The following is a 23,302-nucleotide window of genomic DNA, read 5'->3' as shown; positions in this document are numbered from 1 at the left end:
GCATCTAGCTCCTCCCATAGAGTGGCAAACATCCAATGAAACTGATGCAGGAGGATGAAACTTGGAAAAAGTGAATTGAATAGATGCAAACACCTTTGTAGCTATAGGTATGATATTCTGTAGCAACCAGATGTGGCATACACATAGGTCTGGGAAAAGAGCTTGACTTTTCCTTACTGGGGGTTTACATCCATTTTGCAGAGATATTCAAATTCATGCTGCTGAAACTCAAAGATGTGAAAATAGCTGAAAAAAAACCCTAAACAAAACATAAAAAACAAACAAAAAAACTGGTTTAACAAAGGAAAAAAGTTTGGACTAACAGATTGAAACCAGTATGAACTGCATGAGCCATATTTCTCATTAATACTGAAAAGATGTATCCATTTTTATTAAACAAAGACAAGACAGTTTTTTTTACACTTTCTTTCAGTAGCATGCTTAATATGTTTTTTTTTTTTTGTTTGTAGATTTAAAGGTAAACCCGTTTAAAGTGAATCTCTAACTAGCTTTAATCCATTATTTAAACTTTTTCTTTTTCTTTTTTTTTTTTTTTTTTTGTTTGTACTTTCATCTTTCTCCTTCCAATTCTTGTTAAATGCGTGTTTCTGTAAAAACTACAGTGTATTTCTGTAAAAACTACAGTCGCGCCTCGTCGCACGTTTGGTGACGCATAAGACGTCAGACTCCGTGGACACGTGACCAACAGGAAGAAGAGGCGCAGTAGAAAAAAATAGAAACAAGATGGCAGCGGGCTCTGAGCACGGGCTGAAAGGAATAGTATGGAAAAGTAAGTTCATTACCCCTGTGTAACATTTCATGGCTCTATAAGGCCGTGTCGGACTTTGTTCTTGTCTGACAGGGCTGGGAAGTTCGTGTTTCTATTAATGAATGCGTATTGAGTGACTTTGCATCTAGGGAATTACTGTGAAGGTTTCATTTTACTGCTTATTGCAGGGGAAGTTCCAAAACTTAAAACAAGAGTATAATCAATAGCTTAAACAACCTCAAAATAAACGTACAACTTGTATGCCAGGCTTGTTCTGACTTACGTAGCTTGCATTTTGTGTTAGTTGTTGGCATGAGGTCACTGTCGCCCGGAGCCCCACCTCATTTCTACAAAACAAATACTGTCGGAAAAATGAACACAAACCTGTCCTCAGCTTCACAAGATTCCTCCAAACTACAACTGAATACTATTGTTTGGAGTTGGCTCTTTTTTATTTTTTTTTTATTTTTTTTACTTTAGTGGCTTTGGAAGATGTTGAAATAAACGCGACGTGTCCTTGTACTGACCAAAAATTAATGTCCAATTTGTTTTTTAAAGGCCAAATAGAAGGGCTCCTAAATGTGTTACAGTATTTATGCTGATAATTGAGAATTTACTAACTCATTTTTCTGGTGTAAGAATGACAAAAAGTTGATTGTGCTCATATGTATTCATACCCTTTTATTAAAGAAAAGGTTGAATTTACAACAGTCACTCAAATAACTGGAGACTTAAAAAAAAAAAAAAGGAACAATAACTAAACTTTGCAAAAATATAATCCAGTAATATAAGACACTGTTTTTTATTTAATTGAATTGAAGAAAGAAAACAAACAAACAAATTGGTCCTGGACAAATTACAGCACTTTTCTGTTGAACAGTGGGACAAAATACCTGTCAACAGGTGCAGAAGTCTGACTGAGAGGAACAGAAAACACCTGACTGTAGTGGAAACATTAAAGGATTTTTCAACAAAATATTAGTTTGAGTGATTTAAAATGTAATAAATTATCTTATTTGTTGCTTTTTTTTAAAAAATATTTCTATTGAACCAGAATTAGAAAATAATGTAATGATTTTCATAAAATCTTTATTTATTATTTCTTTATTCAATTTCATCTTATTTTGCATGCAGGTGTTTTTTTTCCTCCTTTAATGAAAGGGTATGAATAAATATTAGCACAACTGTATCTATCGATCAATCTATCTATCTATATATTGTCTGTATCTGTACACCACAAGCACACACACTAAGCTTGTGGAAATGTTCTTATTTAAAAGTATTTAAAAGTGTAAGGTTTCTCGAATACATAAATATGCAAATTAGGAGTTTGTGCTGATTTTCTTTGACAACAGAAATTTAAACATTGAATAAAACCTAGTTTGCAAAGATTTTTACAGGAATGACTGAATATTACGTTTTCATTACTTTTGAAGTATTAGTTCCTTCCCCCCCCCCCCCCCCCCCCCCCCCCCCCCCATTTTTTTAAATATCCAGAAGTGTGACGCATGAAATTGTGATTTGAGGGATGACATCTGTCTCTATAAAATTGTTAAATAGTAAAACCATCAGTGAAAAATGAATCCATAAAGGCTGAATTGTCATTTACTGTGCTGCAAAATTCTTCCACCCTTTTTTTTTTTTTTTTCGTTCAAGAGCATTTTTATTCTATTGGATGTGTCCCTGCAGCAATATACGTGATCCAGATGAATGGGTCATTAAGAGACTTTTGCAGAACTTTAAGCTAGTTGGACTTCTGTTGTATTTGTGTCAGGGTTGCAGTAGGGAAACTGAGTTATTGATCCCTGACCTAAACTAACCTTCCCTTGGAGTCAGTTTGGGTTCTGCAGGGTCCCCTTAGTCATTTTCTTAATGTTGATATATTCTGTGTTTCCTACAGGAATAAAAGACACAATAATTGCAGACTGCAGAAAATCTGAAGTATGGAAGGTAGGAAAAAACTACAAGCTTATAACTGCATGGAAAGATTACTCCCATATCAAAGATTAAATATTATGTAATTGTTTTTACTTGTAGACTGTTACTAAAAATATACTAATTGTAAGACTGGGCAACACAACTGCAAAACACTTTACATTTATAATTACAGATATTGATTCTGGATCCCTTCACCACCAAGCTCCTCTCATCATGCTGCAAAATGTCCGATCTGATGGGAGAGAAAATAACAAGTAAGCTCAGGGTTTTCCTTCACTGTAAAACCAGTATTTATAACATATGGCATCAGTTGGGGATAATTATTGTCCTTATGTGGATTCTTGTGCAGCAGCTACTGTTAAAATAAATATTTTGCTTTTTTAGTTGTGGAGGACTTGTACAAAATCAGAGAGCCTGTTCCTGAAATGAAGGCAATCTATTTCATGACACCAACGACCAAGGTTTGCCACCATATGCCTGCCTGCAGTGATCACATTGCATAGAAGGTTGTATTTTTGTTTTTTTGCCAAACACTCCCTTTATGTTTCATCCTTTTTTTTCCCCACAGTGTGTGGATGCCTTTATCGCTGACTTCAAGCACAAACCCAAATACAAATCAGCATATGTTTATTTCACTGACTGTAAGTAACTTACAATCATTCCTTAACTCAACATGACTAACAGACACTAAAAGCCTTTCTGGTTCGACAGACTGCCCCGATGACCTGTTCAACAACATGAAGCTTTACTGTGCAAAGTACATACGCGTATGCAAAGAAATTAACATCTCCTTCATGCCACAAGAGGCACAAGTGAGTGGTTGCAGCTTGCATAGTGCTATTTTTTCTGTAATGTTCCATTTCCTCTTTGTTTCCAGGCTCATGTTAAGTGAGGGAAAGTCCACTTGGTTTGGTGTTTTCTAGGTTATGTTAATGTTGAAAGAAAGAACTTTTTAATGCTCTGGGCTAATAGTTGATGGGTGTTGGCTTTTTTTAAGTAATGATGCAACTGTTTCTTAGCTTGAGATCAGTAGCTTGTTTCTTTCTCTACTTTGAAAATCCATACATCAAACTTGTTTCTAATGTTTTTTTTATAGTCCTGTCAACATTCAGGCATAAACTCTTGAAGTTTGGGTTATCAATAAGGATTAGACAAATATTGATTTGGTTCTTTATCATATAGTTAAGTAAATATATTTACGTAATATTTACTTAAATGTATTTATTTTATGCTTTTAAGGTCTTCACATGTGATAATCTGGGGGCTTTCCGTAGCATCTACAGCCCTCACAGTCAGGACAAAAAGAAGACACTGGAGACGCTTGCAGACCAGCTTGTCACACTGTGTGCCACATTGGATGAATACCCGGGCGTGAGATACAAGAAGTAAGAAGATTTAGTTTCTTTCCTAACAGTAAATACCAGCCCTCAAACCATGAGAGTACCCTTTATGAAAAGAACATAGAATATGTTACCTAATCGTACCAGGAAGTAGGCTCAGGGTGAGTTGAAGACTTCAGTTAGGAGACAAAATGTTGTCTAATTTTATTTGTCTGCACTGCTGGCCAAGCATTCATCAGTGGAAGTGGATATCAAAGTATTTGTTTTAAAAAAATGAGACATTGTCAGGCTCGGTCTTCACAGTCTGATGTCAAAAAGGATGGTAGGATGGTAGTTTTGGGGGTTAATAAGTACTATTAACTGGCTGTCCAAACAACACATTTTGGTACAGCACAATACTTCCTCAAAGCGCCTCACTTTGCTCTTGTTACAAGCGAATATAAAGCCATGTAGCTTAAAACTAAAATTGTCAATGCATGAAAGATTTAATTTTACACATTAAATGTGTTAAATAGCATTGACTGAATTTGTCTCAAGTATTTTTTCTCATTAAAAACTCTTGCTAACAATTATATTGCAAATAGAGACGGCAACATGGAGAACGCCAAAACTTTTGCCGAGTTGGTTGACAGCAAGCTGGCCAGACACTATGAGCTGGATGAGAGTGGAAAAAAGAAGGTAAGACACCAGCTGGACAGACTGTTGAAAGAATAAACAAAGTCTTAGCCCTGGGAGTAAATACAAACCTCAAAGTGTTGAGTTATTTTCCATGTCTCACTTACAGAAGGACCTTAAAAAGTACAACTTTTACCTGAAGCACATTGAATTTTTCTTTTAAAGGTTAAACTGACTAATCAGAGGAAATGAGGCAAATTAGAGAAGTTTGTTTATATAAAATACACACCTTTATTTTGAATTTCACCTTTTCTGCAGGGAAAGACTCAGGCCCAGCTGCTGATTGTGGAAAGAGGTTTTGACCCTGTCAGCCCAATCCTGCATGAGCTCACCTATCAGGCCATGGCCTATGACCTGATTGACATCCAGGATGACACCTACAAGTAAACCTTACATTACATTTCCTGTACTTAGAGTAACACACACGTTCTGTGCCGTCTTACATTTTAATACTGATGGTTAAAACCGCTTATCTGGGTAATCTTGTGGCCAGGTACAAGTCCAAAGACGGTTCAGAGAAGCAGGCCCTACTGAACGAGGATGACATGCTCTGGGTGAAGCTAAGACATAAACACATTGCTGAGGTTTCAGCGTACGTGTGCAACATTTGGATTATAGCAGTTTTCTGTTGTCTTGTCACTCAGAGCCTGATGTTTGTGTCTTCTTAAAATAGACAAATCCCCAAGATGTTAAAAGAAATATCGGCTCAAAAGAAACAGCCAGATGGGAAGGTGTGGTGCTCTTGTTTTTGCTGATCAGGTTTCATGATCACTTTAGATGTCTACTGTGTACTTAAAACACATATTTTACATTAAACATTGTGCTTTCCTTCAGATCTCAATAAGCAATTTGGCACAGATGATGAAGAAGATGCCTGCGTTCCGTAAGCAGCTGTCTCAGGTATGAAGCGCCAATAAAATGAACACCTGATTTGTTCTTAGCGAGCTGTTTTAGGTGAGATTCTTCCAGTAATAGGTGTTGGCATTGGTTTTAGGAGAAATGAAAGTGTTTTTCTCAAGCAGAGACTAAGAGATGATTTTAGATGTAAGTGATCGTTATTTTGTGGTTGGGTGTGGTGCCTCCACAACTTGCCAGTGTGGAGATCAGTGTCATGATTTTAGCAGGAAAACAGGATGATAAGGGATATCATCTAACAGGTATATTTGATTTAAAAAAAAAAAGAGAGAGAATTTATATTGTTAAAGGAAATCATATTGAAACATAATAAATTCATTAGTTTTAGTTGATTTTCTCTCTCTGCTGTATTTTTAGAAAACTACTCATCTGCAGTTGGCTGAAGAGTGCATGGATCATTTCTCAAAGTATGTGGAAAGACTCTGCAAAGCTGAACAGGTCTGTCTCTTTCTTATGTTTTTTTTGTAACTCCCACTTAAACAAATCCACGGGTGGGTGTTGGCTGAATGGCCCACACCAATGCAGTGCCTATTGAACTTGTCTGTGTTTTCCAAAGTACATTAACCTGTGTTTCTCATTCAACACCTGTCCACATGTACAACACTTCACATAGAAAAGCACTGCAAATGAAGGATTTATCCTCAACAATTAAGTGGAAGATACCAACTGGTTTATTTGATTCAACAGGCCTGGCTCAGCTTGTTAAGCAGCATAGTAGTTTATTTAGTTTGTAGCACCCCATACTCGATCACGGCACTTAATTTACATATCCACAGGGAGGCTGGTTTAACACTCGGTTGTAGACTAGACAATCGTCTGACTGGACGTACATCACAGCCACCTTGTAAACTTTTTTTTTTTATAGTAGAAAAATATTTCTATGACAGGGGATTCCAAATATTTGAAGCATGAAGTAATCTATGCTTTGGATCTTCTTAGATCAAAGGTGTCCAAAGTCGAACCTGGAGTCGGTCTTAGAGTCATACTAGTTAGTTTTGTATTTTTTAGGTTTTCACATGTGGTTTATTGTGCTACATGTGATTTATTTGAACAAAGTAACCTATTCCTCAATTTAATACTTACTATGAGGAACTATTTTGACCTGTCTGTCAAAATGCAACATTGCACCACTGGTATTAACGGTATTACTACTTTCTAAGTCAACATGTTGAAAAGACAGATCTCGTAGAAGTTTCTTATCATGACAAATACTTTCTGCAGCAGAATCTAACCTTTTCCTCTCAAAGAGTCACTGTTAGCTATAATTGTAATTTCCTTGATCCAAGATATGCTGTATATTCTCTGCATAGGACCTTGCAGTAGGCTTAGATGTAGAAGGGGTGAAGGTGAAAGATCCAATGAGGACTCTGCTTCCTGTGCTGCTCCACCCACACGACACCCATGATAAAATCAGAGCTGTGCTGCTCTACATCTTCAGCCTCAACGGTAAAAAAAAAAAAAAAAAAGAAAAAAAAGATGACTTCTCTTCACAATCTTTTAAAAAGAGTCATATATTTTATATACTGACCTTTCTAAGTTGTTGTTTGGTTGTTAAATCTGGTACAGGCGGTCCTTGGTTTACAAACAAGTTCCGTTCCTACGCTGCGGCGTAACCTGAAATTCCGTGTAACTTGGATTTCTACCCTTAAATACCCACTAAATACCTTTTAATCACTAAATAACTAACTAAACACACGTATTATACATGTGTTCAATGAGAGGCTTCTTCAGGTCTGCTGTAAGACTGAAAGATACAGAAGATCATTCCTGCCATCAGCCTCTGTAACAAGACCTCTCTAGTTAATTATCTGCAGCTGAATTTCCTTTTGGGGATTAATAAGGTATTTTTCATTTTATTTCATACGAATGGAAAAACAGTACAGGCAATTAAAATAGACATTTCAATTAACATAAAATAAATATACACGCACTGAGGTGTCGTCTCAGCCTCCGCATCACGCATCGTAAGAGCTTATATGGAACTTCGTAACTTCCAAACCTGATCTATTTTTTAATTTACATTTATTTGATAAGAGTCGTAAAGTCCAAACAACATAAGTCGAGAAACGCGTAATCCAACGACCGCCTGTATTTAGAAACAATTACACTATTGCATATTTGCACATTTCATCCTAATAGACCATAAAATTAATTTAAAGAAAAAATATCTTTTTTTCTTTTAATAATTTATGTATTTATGGTTTGACTGAAAGGTTGCAGCTGCGATAAACTGCGACTTGTTGCTTTGGTTTGTATTTCCGGTGTGTGTAAACTCAGGAACAACAGATGAGAACCTGAATAAATTTATCCAACATGTCAAGATTGAGAATGATCAGGAGTTTATCCTGAACTGGAAAGAGCTGGGCGTCCCCATCATCACATCGGTTTGTGAAGAATATTGTCGAATTCACCAAGTTTTATTGAAACCTATTTTAACTGTAATTTTCACCACATATTGTTGTTCGTTTGTTTCCAGCCTAGTTTCTTCTCTCGCAAACCAACCCGGCGGGATCGTTCCCAGGATGAGACGTACAACCTTTCAAGATGGACTCCAGTCATAAAGGATGTAATGGAGGTCAGTGTGAGCGCATTGTGCAGTAAAATCACACTAAAATCTTTGCTTTATTCACTTTACATACAGTTTTTTTTAAAAGTTTAACCTACTTGAAGATGTAGGTCAGTGTGCTACGACCTCTCGCTGTATAGTGTTTGTAAGGAAATTCTTTGACAGAACTGTGACAGCAGAATAAAAGGAGGTTATCATGTTTGTGTCATCTGATATACACTGATATAAATGTTTGTGTTGTTCTGCGCTGTTTGTGCATTGTGCGCTATAGATCTTTGGGTCTATAGAGCACAATAAGGCACCACTTTGTGTAGACCTCTGTCAGTGACCCTTTCGTTTCCATTTCTACTTTTATCTGCAGTCTTTATACGGTTAAAAACGACGCATATTAAGATACAGTTTTCTCTTTTGCTTTTTCACTCTATCATGTGAAATTTATGTCTGATGACTGTCTTCTGTTAATTCTGGTAAGTGATAAGAAAGCATCATATATGAAAAAAGCAGCTATTGAGACATTGAATTTCAATTCTCATAACAAGATGGGGAACTGAGTCAATGAAGTGTTATTTCAGTTTCATTTTTTTAACACCTTCCCTTTAATCTATATTATAATTCCATATGTTCATTATCTAACAGAGGACATCTTGGACATCAAACTGAAGTTGTTATAAGACGCATAATCAGAATTCTCTCCTGTTTAAATAGAAAAGGATAATTTATCAGCAACACAACTGCATGTGTGTTGTCCTCATTTACACCTCCTCATCTTTGCACCTGACATGCTGTAAAATGTGGTTCATCTGTTTCCTGTCACAACAGAACTAAAGATGAGTTTTTGATGTTTGGTAGCTGAAATAAGTTAAAACCAAACCGCTTTCTGTCTCTGTATGTGACAATGAGAAGATGATCCAGTCCAAATTGTTTGTCTATGAGCCGATAAAGTGTCTGTTTATTCCATCCTAAGTTTTAATGCACATTGTAATTAGCAGCAGATAATACTCGTGCAGTGATTTGGACTGAATTACTGTTGTAACATGGCTTAATAATCACATTTGATCCTGGAGTCCAGCTCTTGGTCCCACCTGAAAAGAATGACATCAAATCCTTTTTATTTTGCTGCTTCTTAGATCTATTTGCAGCAATTACTTTAGCTTGAGTTAAGATGGATGGATATTATTTATTTGCATATAAAGCTATATTTTTTGTGTTTCTATCAAGTGAAAGCTCAGGGGTTTTTTTTTTCAAAATGTATCAAAACTTGTTAGAAAGCTGAAGTGTTCTGTGTTGTGAAGACTAGTTTCAGAAAAGTGTTGGTGCTGTTGCTCATAAGATAAGTGATAACTAACATTTTAATATATTGCTTTCTTGAAGCTTGTAGATTAATAAATGCCAGTATAAATATATATTAAGGGCTTACTAATTAGATTCTCTTTATGGCGCTTTATGTGCTGCTAAATGAAATCCTCTTGCCTTCAGGATGCTGTGGAGAACAAACTGGACACCAGAGAATGGCCACACCTGTCTGAGTGTCCTGCTGCCTGGAATGGCTCTGGAGCTGTCAGGTGGGTTTTTCTTAATGATCACATGAGTCATGAGTCAGCAGACTCTGGGAACAAACTGATATTTTAGTAAGAAATAATTATTACAGGTTTTATTGGCTTTTTTTTTTTTTATTCATCCCATTCACACAAGATCAAAAGTTATGGTTTGTAAGGCTGGTTATAAGTTGTCAGTTCCAGCTGTTAGCTGATGTGATCACTTGTTTTGCCAAATTTTTGTTTAATTTATTTTTAAAATTTTCTGGTGCCTTCCGTTCCTCACAGTGCTCGGCACAAGCACAAACCCAGCGCTCCGGATGAGCGCCGTTCTGGCTCACGTCTAATCATCTTTGTCATTGGAGGGATGAGTTACTCAGAGATGCGATGTGCTTATGAAGTCACACAGGCAGTGAAGTCCTGCGAAGTCATCATAGGTGAGCATTAATGCAGAAATACACTTTATTTCTCCAAGTGCAATGAGTTTTTATCATGCAGTAAACCTACATATTGCTTACATTTGTTGGTGAACAAATTTAATTTACTTTTTGGGCTGTTTACATGGCATTGTATTGCATGGTTTTATTTCTGGCTTATTTCCACCACCTGCTGGAGCCAGTTAGAATATAGAAAAGTGATGTTTGACCTTGTAAGGTTTTAACCTAGTGGCTCTTTATTGTTTATATCCAGGGTCGTCCCACGTTCTGACCCCCACCAGTCTTCTGAATGACATCAAAGCTTTGAGCAAAGGCCCAATGGAAACCTTTACAATAGAGGAAAGGAACAATGCTTGAAAAAAGTGCCCCCCATCACCACCACCACCACCCTCCTCAAAAACATTTCCCCAAACTCTCACATTTCTTTGTGTCTCATATAACTCAGCACAGTGCACTCAACTAAACTTCCTCATTGGAATACTGAAGGGAATGTAGCTTAAGATCATCTTTATGCCCTTTATTACCTTTTGCATATTTATAGTATCAGGTATGCAAAAAAACTTTCTCTCTTAACTCGATCATTTCTTTTTGTGGGTTTTCCTCTTGAAGCACTAAGAAAGTGTCCAGCTTAATCAAACAGATTATAATCAAAGTTAATTTTCTTAATAAGCGCATAACATGCAAAGGAATATGCCTAACATGTATAATGCCGGTGTTATTGCAAGTTCTATGTCCTCTGAGAAAAATTCAGACAGAGTTAATAGAAAAAAGCACAGAGGTGCTTATTTACAAATACATTGTATGTATGCATGCACTGAGTCCCTTTTGTACCTTTTTGACTTTGCTATTCAATACTGTTTATACACACATTATGTAATTGGAAGTGTTTTTAACAATGTATTTACACTTTTGAACTGAACAACTGACTAATAAATGAATGAAGTGGTTCAAATATTCATGTCATCTGTCCTGTCATTTGTGGACTACTATATAGCTAACATCAATGCAAATAGTGATTTATACATCTGTACAAATACAAGGAAATCATTGAAATACTTGGATGAGCAAGGTAAACTGAAAACTGAACAGGTAAGCATATTTGTTTAGAGGCAATTGTCAAAGATGTGAGGGAAAAAATGTCAATCCAACAAATTAGTACTATACTTATTTTGACTTTAAGAAAAAATTTAAAGGACTCAGAAAACCATGTGCTTCTTAGATAGTCGCAGCCTGAATCAGGTGAACACATTTCCCATGTAGCTCTGCTAAACAGACAATAGGTGAACTTTAAGGCAGGAAATAATGACACACCTGTGTTACAGATCATATTTGGCCTACTTTCTTATGCTTAAGTTACATGCCATTTAGATGGAAAACATATTCAAGACTGTACAATACTGAAAAGAATATGCAGTTCCCGTGTATTCATAAGACAAAATGCCTTAAGTGTTGAATCTTTAATAGGTCATGGAAGTTTATGGTTTAAGGGTGTGAAGCCTTGTGTATGAATTACGAAATTAATAGAGGTGTTGAAGATGAAGAATCACTTGGTAATGGAAAGCACATTGTTAATTTGCTTAGAATAAATAATTAAATTCTTAACACACTTTATAGTCAGTAGGTTGGGATCAAACCAGTTATTTTAATGTCTGGGGTGTTTGAAACTGTTTTTAATTGTATGTGAACATAGTTAAACAAATTAAGAATTTGTTGACAGTAATCTTAGATTTGCTCTGAAGCCATAGGAAAAAATTCTAATTAATTTATCCTTTTGTATCACTTTATTGACTACATAAAGACTCCCTGGGAGGAAAGACTTTTCTCCTTTCCAGCTTTAAAAAGGATTAATAAAGAGAAAAATCAGACTTTTTTTTTTTTCCATCATTGACTATAACTTGGCTGAAAAAACAATATGACTCTGATATGGTAAGATTAAGTCACAAATCACCAAATGTTTTTTTCTTTTGTTTTTGTTTGCAGATGAAAAATGTCTTTGCTGTGTTTTCCTGCAGTTCCTGCCAGCATGAATGTAATAAAGTAGTCATAAATATTGAATCAGTTACAAACTGCAAAAAGTAAAATATGTCAAAGATATAGCACACTCTTAAGGATGCTGGTAACTAAGTTGTGTACCACTTATAGTTTCCGTAACCCAGACCAAAACAAAGCAGATGAGTTTCAGTTACAGGAAAAGGGGTCAGGTGACATGAACACAAACACTCATAGGGTGGTCCTCCTTCAGTGATTGTTTACAAGAACACTTTTAGTTTAAAGTAAAGACCATGCCCCATAACAATGACCTGCTTTCCTTTTTCACACTATTTATGTTTCATATTCCGTGCGGCATTGAGACTAAAAGATGCTGTTTCTCTGCTAATAATGGAAAATGCAAATGAGAAAATGTATCCTTTTGCATTAGCAAGTTTGCTGACACTGAAACAAAATAAATAACCAAATTGTTAATTTATCTAAATATATAACTTTCAACATTACTGACATTAGTTTCAAATCAATGTGCATATGATGGAATAAAGTAATGAAAACAATGAGAAGAAACTGTTGGAATTTATATTTTGTATTTATGTTTCTTGCTTATTTTCTATTTATTGTTCCTTCACTTGATATTGTTTATTGTGAGCTGTTCTACTCAACAAAGTAGAATGATTCTGAAATCTAAAATGTGCCTTATTGTTTGTATATTGAAAATTTAAATAAAATATATATATATATTTTAAAAAGGTTTATTTTTCGTTTTGCGCATGCGTGAGACGTCAAGCGTCCAGCTGTTTCCCTGTTGTCTTGACAACCAGCGTTGTAAGCTGAGTTAAACTCCAAATCTGACCTTTGACTGACTAAAATGTTTCTCCTCTAACTTCATTGTTTAGTTATCAACTATCGTAACTCTAACAGTTAATTGTACTAAAATAGACCTAGATGAATAAGATACCCCCAATGTCGTCGACAAGCTGCAGCGATGTTGCGGCAGTTGGGGAGCGAGGAGGAGGCTCGGAGCCGATGACAAGGCAAAGAAACTGCAGCAAAGGTCACGCTTCAGACGGTGAGGAGAGACGACAATGCTTCGGTGTTCAGGAGTGGCCCGATGGATCTAGATATGAAGGGGAATTTGTGAACGGCTTAAAACACGGCAATGGAAAGTACATCTGGGAAAATGGGGAGGTATTATGAAATTAACAGGATAAAACTTCTAACTACTAACACCTTTTAAGAATGTTACTTAAATGCAATATTGCAAGGTTGATTGAAATGAACTAAAGTAAATCACTGAACTCTTTCTTATAGTACTATGAAGGTTCTTTTTACAAAGACTACAAACATGGAGATGCAGTGTACAGCTGGCCCACAGGGCACAAGTTCATTGGTCAGTTTTACCTGAACCGAAAGGAAGGATACTGCCAACAAATCTTCCCAGATGGAACCACTTTTCAAGTAAGCTGGATGGAGAAGGGATTTGGATTATATTTGTATATAAATGACAGTTTATAACAATGAGTCTTTCCCATTCACTCAGGGTTTGTATCACTTCAACCAGAGGTTTGGTCCAGGGGTGCTTACTCATCCAGATGGGCGGCAGGATGTGGGTCTGTGGCTCAGGGAGCGGCTGCTCAGGCTCTGTACTTCTGTAGAGGAAGGCTTTAGTCTGAGCAACTTTCCTGATTATGCTGCGTATGTGGAGCCTTTTGAAGGCTCAAATAATTTCTCAAAGGTATGTGTTAAAAAAGTCAACCAGCACATAAACCAAAGTTACAAATGTTGAAAAGATATCAAATCAAATCAAAGATACTTTTTTCATCTCAGAGGGGAAATTCAAGGTTCAAGCCAGCTCGTCCAAGGTTTGAGATACAGACATTTAATATTTATGACAAGTTTACAGAACCAAACTGAAGCTGCCTTATAAATGAGGAAAAGATGACATGAGGAAGGTTGGGTGGAAGTTGAAAAAGAAGAAGTATTTCTACACTTCACCTAAAGTGGGAAGGATAAAGATGCAACAAAAAATATGACATTGAAAAGCTTTCTAATGCTCTCAAATGTTTTATTTTCTTCTTTTTTTATTTCATGTATAGACTGTTACTCATTTTACAGTCAAATTATTTTAATTTTCAAAATACGCATGCTGCTATAAACCTGTTCATTTGAACTAAATAACCTTCACCTCAGTTAATAAAAAAAAAGAACACATTACAAGAACACAACTTATTTAATAAATATGTTATTTTTATTAATTAAATAAATTTTTATTTAATTTTAACATGAATTATTTACTCTTATTAATTTACTTTTATTTTTAGATTTTTGTTTTGTGTCCAGATTTTTTTAAATGTGCAGTGTTGTTGTTTGTTGCTTTATTGTTCAGCACTTTAGGCAGCTGCTGCTGTAGAAATGTGCTATATAAATCAACGTGAACTTGATTAAATTTTCTTTTGCAGAATTTTAGGATTACTCATATAAATAATGGTGATCATTATCATATCTTCTATATTGGTACTTGTTTTTTTTCTGTACCCACTATTTGTTTGGCCACAAAGCAGAACAAAAATTGTGGAAAAAATTTAACTTCTCTAAAGTATGTAGTGTTTATAAAAGCTACTTAGGTTAAATAGAGCTCACCAGATATACCCAAATGGCCAATTTTATCAAATATCTTATCCTTTTTCCAAAACAGCTTAAATCCCTCCATGTGAGGCTTCATTCAAAAACTAGGAGAGATTTTAAGGTATATTACATTTATAATAATCATTTGTACTGTTAGTTTTTACATAACTCACCACTGATCAGTTTGCTCTTCGTCCCCCTCAGGTGGTTATAGAGGGAGCTCCACTGTCAGATGAAAGTTTTATCCTTCCTCCTGGCGTTGAGCGTTACTCCACAGATGGTGACCACTTGCCGCTTCCTCTGGGCCGAAGAAAAGAATTGGACCAACACTTTTTTGGCGAGCTGTGGGAGCCAGAAACTCAGCCACAACAACAGTATAAGAGAGACCCACTCTCCAGTCTTCCCTTAGAGGCCAGAATGGAGGCTCATATATACAAACACAGGTCAGATATGTGTGAGAACACAGAGGATGAGGAGTATTTGTGCCAATTATAAGTACTGAGAGAAACAAGAAATGCCTACTCTACTTTTGTTTATGTCTCAGACATCAGGCTAACACGGTGAGCTGGGATGTGGCAGCAGTTCTCTCGCTGAAGAGGGAAGGCTTTGGTCCTAAAGGGCCTTGGGAGATTGCTTCAGAGCGTCTGATCCAGCACAGCTCACAAGGGGACCTCCAGGGTGTATCACAGATCATCCAAACTGGTTTGGTCCATCCTGATGTAGCAGATTCAAAAGGACACACTGCGCTGTTTGCTGCTACGGTAGCTTTTCACACTCTTAGTTTTATTGCTCTTTTGATTCTGAAATCTTTCTGAAGCCTGTATTGTTGTTGTTAAACATTGAAAAATACTATTTATGGGCTAAATAAAAGTTTTAGTCTTTAGTGTTGATTTAGCCTCTAAATGTATTTAGATCCTCTGTCTTATGCTGCATTTATCCCTTGTCAGGTAAACTGTCATAATGATGTGATCCACATGCTGTTGGACAGGGGGGCTGATATTGACAAGTTGAACAGTGAAGGCATGTCTGCCCTGGCTATGTGTCACATCCTCTACTACCCTTTTCAGTCTCTTTTCAAAGCTTTGGCTGACCCACCCACCAAAACTCAAGTAAGAAAGTGTTTGATACAGTATACAGCTGTCTGTTAAAAGTAACTCATAGTGGTGGTCTATCATCTCATTTTATATTATCATTCGTGGTTGCCCTGATAATTTATCCCAGTGCCTTGCTTTGATCTGTCATAAACCACCTTATTTCCAGTTTTCTGAACATCTTCCTCACATTATTGATTGCCAGGTTTTGATGTGTCCATCTCCATGTGGGAACACTTCTCAAACCAGGGAAACAGATTTCACCACTACAACAGACCTAAACAACTCACCTCAGATCACTGATGTAGTTGCAAGGCAACAAGCAAACTTCAGCCACCTGCCTGAGCAGTAAGAATGTAGCAAATATAATTTCACTGGTAAGGTCTGTGTCTCAACAACGTAAGAGCACTGTTTAATGAAAATTAAAATATTCATGCAAAGATGAATGAGAGAGAGAGGGGAAGAATGCATGGATGTGGGAGAGGAAAACGATTAGGGTTAAGATGGGGAGACCACAGTGCTTAAATGGTTCGCCATCTAAGAGAAAACTTAGCAGACAATTAAGCATGAAGTGGAGGTGTGGCTCTGCTCCTGAACAGAAGTGAACTTTTTCTCTGTCACACTTTAATTAGTATGAACTGCATATATTGTTTATCTTGTCATAAACAGCTGATACTATCCACTACTCAATATTTATTTATAAATGTTGCACTTCCTGCACAAGAGCTACCACACTTTGGCTGTGAAGTAGGTCACCAAAACAAAATGATGCCTTCTTTTGCTCCTTGTGTTTATCAGGTATCTAGAGAATAAAATTTATTGACAATTTCTCACATTACAGGCATAAAGCGTCCAATTACAGTGAACTCATCACAGAGCACTGGCTTTGCAGCAGTGAACCTGAGACCCCTGCAGACACTGTAAAACCTCAAGAGGGAGACAAAAAAGGTGGAAATGAAGATTGTAAGGACACAGCAAATATGGAAGAAGAACAGAGCATTAATGAGGATGACAATGAGAATCAGTGTGATGAAAGGCAAACAGACAGCAGAGAATTAAAAAACGTGGAAAACAAGGAGGAAGATGTTAAGTTTGAGAGCAGAGAAACTGAATCTAGAATAGAAAATATAGTGGAGAAGGAGAACTTTGAGGAAGATGTGAAGGAGTCAAAGGACAGAAAGGAAATGGAGCACTCGCTTCAGGAGCTAAATGGCTATATTACATTGAGCAGTGTTCCATGGAAAGAAACTGAAGTTAAGGTAACAGGAAGACCACAAAGATCCTAAAAGTTGATGCTTGTTTGAAATTAATCTGGTTTACCTAACTTTCTGTCTCAGGACAAAAACAAAGAACTGACCCCAAGCTACACGAATAACGTCTATGTCACAAAGGAAGTGATGAAGCAGGCAGAAGAAGCAGAGTGCTGCACAGTGATTCCTTCTAACACACAAGAAACTGTGCAGAAAGTGGCTGCCATGGAAATTGAGTCAGTTGTCCTTTTTAATTTACCATCTTTTGGTATTTATGTTTTGTTTTGTTCGGTAACTGTGTATCTGTGTTGCCTTTCTGACCAGGCGCAATGTGCGTTTGAACACGCTGACACTTTTAATGGAAAGGGGAGCCAACCCCAACATGGCCTGGATCCCCATGCCCGTCGTCTTTCTAGCCATTACGGCAGCTGACACTGAGGCCGTAAGGAGACTGTTGTTGTGTGGAGCTCGCGCTGACATTCCTCTTTCAACAGAGGTAGAAGTTGAAGTTTTACCTTAACAAAGTTGTTTTAAAAGTATTTTAAGCCACCCAGAAGTGGGATGTGAAAACTCACTCAAACAGGAAAAAAAGAAAATGAGATTTATGTTTTATTCTTTTCTATACTTTGACTGCACTGTCCATTTTTTTTTATCACTTACATAACCTATAAAATTCCTTTTAAAATCTCTTGTTTTGTTATGTTATGGGTTTTATTTTTGTAGAAGAAAGGTTTGTACCCCTTGCATGTGGCTGCAGCACTGCCAGGTCCAGAAGGTCTCAGAATCACAGAACTGCTGCTGCACACTGCTATTGACCCTGATACACAGGCATGTGATCAGAATGAAGTCTTTGAGCCAGATAAGGTGTGTTTATATTTACACAGTGCATTAGACTCCTTGTGCTGAATGTATTGGAACATGTAAAAGAAATAATATTATTGTTTTAAACAGATTTCCATGACGAATAAGGACAATATGAGCCCCGATGAGACGCCACATCCCCAAGAAGGGGGGCGCACAGCCTTGCACATAGCCTGCCAGAGAGACAGTGACCACCAGGTCAGAGTGTTTGCCCAGAGTCACTGATATACACACTATCACTCATGTAAAATATTAACGCTAAAAGACAGTGAATCTGTATCACTCAGTTTATTAGGTAATATATTTGTTCGCTTTATTAAATGACCCCACTTGACGCAATTGAATTATTGGTTTGTTAACTTTGAGCTTCAAGTCCAGTATTCACATATTGCCCTTTTGGTGTTTTGTTGCCAAAAGTGGTAAATGTTTGAGCCATAAAGTGGAGCTGCAGAGTGAAATGGAAACCTGACAGGTTTCAGGTGTGTTGGAGAGGGGATGCATCTAAAATTTCACAATGTTAGATGTCAAGGACCAAACTTGGGAACTTCTGATTTATATGTGTGCCACATATGACAATCTCAGCCGATTTGACTATACAACCATATTGTTTGTGGAGATTAATAAAATTAATTTATTATGCCTTCTACTACTGAGTAATCCATAATTACAGAATATTGTAATGTCATGTTGCATAAAAGTGAAAGTTAGGCTTCACATCTGAGTGATTCTTGATGTTCATGCATGTAAAGTCAACTTTAAGTAAATAGTTTATGAATCAACACACATAAAGGGCAAGTTTCACTTATTTTAAATGTTATGCTGCTATTACTTCCATTTTATTGTGCATGCAAGGACTCATTCAAAAGCCAGACCTTTGTGTTTTGTTATTATTCTTTCCAGAATGCCAGTAAAGTGGTGGCCCTCTTGCTCTCCCACAGAGCAAGCACAGACCTCCTCTGGAGTGGACACTCACCACTCTCCCTGGCCATAGCAAGTGGCAATGACCTGGTACAGTACCTTCTCATTCACACACACACACACAGTCAAGTGTACACATGTGTACTAAACTCCACCTTTTCCCTAACCTGATTCTTTTCTGTGATAAGGCAGTGGAAGAGTTGTTAAATGGAGGTGCAGATCCCAACATACCCCTGGGCCACAGGGTGGGCAGTGCCCTGTGTGCTCTTGCCAACATCAGTTACCACTTAGGCGGCAACAGAACTAAAATGGTACACCGTCATAATTTAATACTTGTATTGAATATTTTACCGCATTACTGCTGAACATCTTCAAACTACTACACCTGTAAGCTCAAAGTGAAATGATTTAGTTGCAGATATTTGATACATTTGTTAGAAATTTCTAAACTTCAAGTGCATTTTCCTGTAAGCAAAGTATAAAATAGTTAAATATATGTATCTAATTGAAATCAAAGTTTGCTGATCACATGGTTGTTTGGTTCAATTTTACGGTTTTTAGATTAAAACAAATATTTTCATGCTGGATTCTGAGTGAAAAAGCAGGTGTTATGTTATTTATTCTAATGAAATTGCTTTCTTTGTGTCTTTGATGTAGTTGGAAATGTTAACTAAGGCTGGTGCAGACATCCTGATGCCAGTTGCAGTGGGCAATGTTGTGGGAACTGCAGTTGACTATGCACACTATTCTTTCAGTCAGGTAACACAGTAGATGCAAATACACTGTATTCATTCCATCTGAATTATTTCTTGACAACATACTGTATAATGAATAATAAATAATGAACATATAATAAATAAAGTTCCTTTATTATTTTGCTCTGTTTGAATGCCAGTGCTGGTGTAGTTGACTCTGTTCCTCATCAGAGATAAAGCTTTTTGATTACGTCCATCTAAATATGGATCTATGCTTCATATCACAATTCAGGGCAGGGCTTCCTCTGAGTTTCTGAACAAGCAAGACAGACAAGAACAGTGGCAACTGCTGAGCATGATGGGGGATCTGCTGAGGCAGACTGCTGGCCAAAGGGAGAGACGGAGTCAAGGCACACTGAATGGTCGGTGCAAATGTTTTTTTGTAATACGAAAACCACAACAACAACAAAGCAATGACTCTTAGATGCTCGCATACACAGGTACCGGGGCCATTTCCTCCAACGGAACCCTTTCAAGTTATGACAAAATACAGGAGATGGCAGAAAAAGACAGGTAGACAAATACATTAATCGTGATGTCTTCATGTTTTCTGCTTCTTAATATTTCTTGTATTTGGGCTTTGTCTAATTCCAACTTTCAGGAGCTTGTCTCTGATGCTCTGTGTTCATTTTTCCAAAGGAAATCAGTGTTTAAGTTCTGCTATACCTGCGGACGTTCTGCATTTGTCAAACTGACTGCTTGTAGCTGCTGCAAGAAGGTCTTTTTCTGTTCCTGGACATGCAAAAACAAAGCAAGGCAAAGACACACTGAGGAGTGTGTGCAAGTATTGGGGAAACAGGGCCTTTCCCTCCAACAACTAAACACCAGCAAATCCAGACAACACGAGCCTCTGAAACCTGTCCCTGAAGGTTAGACCACTAAACATGATTTAAATAAAAGTTTCACTATTTTATTTTGTTTAGACTCTTATGAAAAAATATTTCTTGGATACAGTTATTCTTTAGAAAACAGAGATTCATGTACAGAATCTGGAAAATATTTAGATAATTTTATGTTTTGTGTTAGTACCTTACATGGGTGCTTTGTTGGTTTCTGTCATTGCAGCACCTGCTGATGGCATCCAGAAGAGTGTGGTGTTTAAATCTCAAAGAGCCCCCAGGCCGCTGACTACCATGAATTCTAAAAACCTCCCTCCGCTACTGAGTGTTCCATTTAAATCCAAAAGGCCATTCAAGTCCTCGAGCATGTCAGAGACGCACTTGGAGAGCCAAGTCAGCCTGAGGGAAAACTACAGCTGTAACTGATGGCTCCTAAAATCTACAGGCTTTGAAAAACTGGCTTTATCATAACTATGAGCTTGTTTAACACGAGCACTTTTCTTTACACTTAGATGTAGTTATGCCATGAACAATTATTTCTGTCACTTTTATGTTTCCAATTCAAATAAACATATAAATTATAGTTCAATAATTTCTGTTTATTCTTGTATTACTTCACATTTTATATATTCTAATTTTAACCTTTGTATCTTTTTGTTGTCGATTCATTATTCTGAGGATCCCAGGAAGACTAGTGACTACTTTGTGAGAGCTAATGGGGACTCATAATTAATAAATAAGAAATATGTCCAAATGGGACATCCACATATAGAATGTATATATGTTTACCAAAGATATCTTCTGCTACTTCTCTGGGGTCAGGTCGCGGGGGCAGCAGCTGAAGCAGGGAAGCCCCGACTTCCCTCTCCCCAGCCACATTTGCCAAGTCTTCGTGCCTGACTACCTCACCAGCGAGGCATCCAGGAGGCATCCTGACCAGATGCCTGAGCCACCTCAACCGCCAACAAAGATATTATCATTAGCTTTAAATCTTTTTTTTTTTTTTTTTTTTAAATGACAAAAACAATGCTAAATTGCAATAACTTTTAAATGCATTTTGTTGTATTGAATAAGAAAATATTAGACTAGACTTTTAAAATTAACCTAATTTACCTTATTTTGGAAGTGCCGTGTAACATCTGAGATTAAAATGACTTTCAATTACACACATGCAGCATGTTAATGAATAAGATAAGTATCATTACAAATCAGAATGAGCTGCAACTGGAGCCAATGTATACATATAACTAATAATCTCTACTAGTATTCTTCAAATTATTCAAGATTGTTTGGCTTTTAAAGTCATTTTTATGCCCATTTTTAACACTGTATGTCAGTAATTCTTACACAGTGTACCTTTTAGTGCCAAGCAGGGAAACATGGTTGTCATCTCTACAGAGATCTAAACACAAACCAAAACCTGTCGTCAGATATTCAGGAAGCATTTTCCACAGAATCCCAGAAAATCCCTTTCATGCTCTTTAGAGTCTGTAAAATACATAAAAACTGGACTGTTGTACTCCTGAGCGGACATATATTTTTGTATTAGTTGCTGCCGACAAACACTGGCTGCACACACATAAGAAAACTGAAATCAGCTTAGTCATCATTTTTAGACTAAACCCATCTTTTTTCAGTGTAAAATAAACAAACTGTGTTTGAACACATCAGCCAATGTTTCTTTATGAAAATGTATATTGGATTTGAGCAAATAATGTTTGCAGCCTGTTTTTAATAGGAACTGGTTGTCATTAACCTCTCTGGCCTGTTATATGAAAGCAGTCCTGTTAATGGAGCTTGCTGCTGTAATAACTCCCTGACATCATGAAATAATGTGTCAACAGAAGGATGGGCTCACATGAACCAGGAAGCTGGCTGAAGTAATATAGAAAGAGAATTTAAAGAGGCATTTGGGTGTTATATGAGCGAAAACTTGCAGGTTAAAGTGTCATATCTGGAAGTGAAGAAATTAATGTGGACTTGGAGGAGCAAGAAGACGAGCTGCTTCCTCTGCAGAGTATTTATGGTTCAGAAGAGTTTGTCTGGAATGAGTTCAAGTCTGCTGGAGAAATCAGGCTATCTGTGGAGCTACAGAGACTTACAGCCTAAGTCATAAAGTTGCATCATCATTTTCTTACACTACCAATTGGAAGAAACGTGAAACCTCCTTTTCCCTGTAATGAGTCAGCTGTAATGACAACCCTTTAGCACCACCATAAGACCATTTGTTACAAAACACACAGTTAACACCTGACTGTTGTTACATGCGTTGTTATATATGGGACTTCTTATGTCTGGAGCACAATAATAAAGTTTAATTTGTTCATTGATTAAGGTGCCAATCTCTCAGTATGCTTTTGCTTTGCTTTCCTTTACACTGATTATGATTTGATTGTGAATACATCTACAATATATGTACAGTGTTATAAGTAAATATGTCCGTGTTTTCATGAGATAGTTTAGTTGTTCAGAACATGTTGAAATAGATGTAAATACTTTAAATTCTAGCAAACACTAACAAGTCTGACCTAATTTAACAGTTAAGAGTAGCACTGTAAATTGAGTTTCTTGTTCTTGCATCAGTTTATAGTCCGTACATCATAGGTAAATGAGTCATCAGAGGGATGGGCTTCCACGGACAAGGAAACTGCCTAAAGTCACTGTGAAGAGCGACGATTCAGACAAGCATTTGTTTTTGACGCTGGAACTTTGAACAGAAAATTATTTTATAGATGAACTAATCCAGATAGTCTGTGCAAAGAAAACGAAAGGTATGCTGTAGTATCTGGGAGTGGAGGG

At 36.9% G+C, this 23,302-nt stretch overlaps 2 protein-coding genes across 2 annotated transcripts; both read left to right on the top strand.

Moving 5' to 3' along the window:
- The first annotated feature begins 732 nt into the window (after positions 1 to 732).
- Positions 733 to 11,115, top strand: stxbp3 (syntaxin binding protein 3). The gene is made up of 19 exons (XM_079244479.1): positions 733 to 790; positions 2,670 to 2,719; positions 2,880 to 2,961; positions 3,092 to 3,168; positions 3,276 to 3,348; positions 3,419 to 3,519; positions 3,947 to 4,092; positions 4,632 to 4,725; positions 4,981 to 5,105; positions 5,216 to 5,314; positions 5,396 to 5,453; positions 5,557 to 5,622; positions 5,995 to 6,075; positions 6,948 to 7,083; positions 7,915 to 8,021; positions 8,114 to 8,212; positions 9,680 to 9,765; positions 10,027 to 10,175; positions 10,429 to 11,115. Exons 1-19 carry the CDS (start codon positions 745 to 747, stop codon positions 10,530 to 10,532), a joined length of 1,779 nt encoding a protein of 592 aa, XP_079100605.1. The 5' UTR covers positions 733 to 744; the 3' UTR covers positions 10,533 to 11,115.
- Positions 11,116 to 13,127: 2,012 nt separating this feature from the next.
- On the top strand, positions 13,128 to 20,929 carry ankmy1 (ankyrin repeat and MYND domain containing 1; the record flags this gene model as incomplete). Its single annotated transcript, XM_079245190.1, has 17 exons — positions 13,128 to 13,352; positions 13,476 to 13,622; positions 13,705 to 13,899; positions 14,994 to 15,232; positions 15,334 to 15,550; positions 15,737 to 15,898; positions 16,086 to 16,228; positions 16,722 to 17,139; positions 17,218 to 17,366; positions 17,455 to 17,626; positions 17,854 to 17,994; positions 18,082 to 18,189; positions 18,892 to 18,999; positions 19,098 to 19,220; positions 19,567 to 19,668; positions 19,897 to 20,026; positions 20,730 to 20,929. 17 exons carry the CDS (start codon positions 13,128 to 13,130, stop codon positions 20,927 to 20,929), a joined length of 2,979 nt encoding a protein of 992 aa, XP_079101316.1.
- Positions 20,930 to 23,302: the final 2,373 nt, after the last annotated feature.

Source organism: Telmatherina bonti (assembly GCF_933228915.1).
Source record: "Telmatherina bonti genome assembly, chromosome: 8".
Lineage (NCBI taxonomy): Eukaryota > Metazoa > Chordata > Actinopteri > Atheriniformes > Telmatherinidae > Telmatherina > Telmatherina bonti.
Note: the sequence above shows the minus strand (reverse complement) of the source record. Positions and strands in the feature narration are given on the sequence as shown.

Excerpts from the sequence above, each read along its gene's own strand:
- stxbp3 (XM_079244479.1), top strand. The coding sequence starts at position 745 with ATGGCAGCGGGCTCTGAGCACGGGCTGAAAGGAATAGTATGGAAAA. Across the intron at positions 5,106-5,215 it reads ATCCAGGATGACACCTACAA|GTACAAGTCCAAAGACGGTT; the intron begins GTAAACCTTACA and ends TCTTGTGGCCAG. Across the intron at positions 8,022-8,113 it reads GCGTCCCCATCATCACATCG|CCTAGTTTCTTCTCTCGCAA; the intron begins GTTTGTGAAGAA and ends GTTTGTTTCCAG.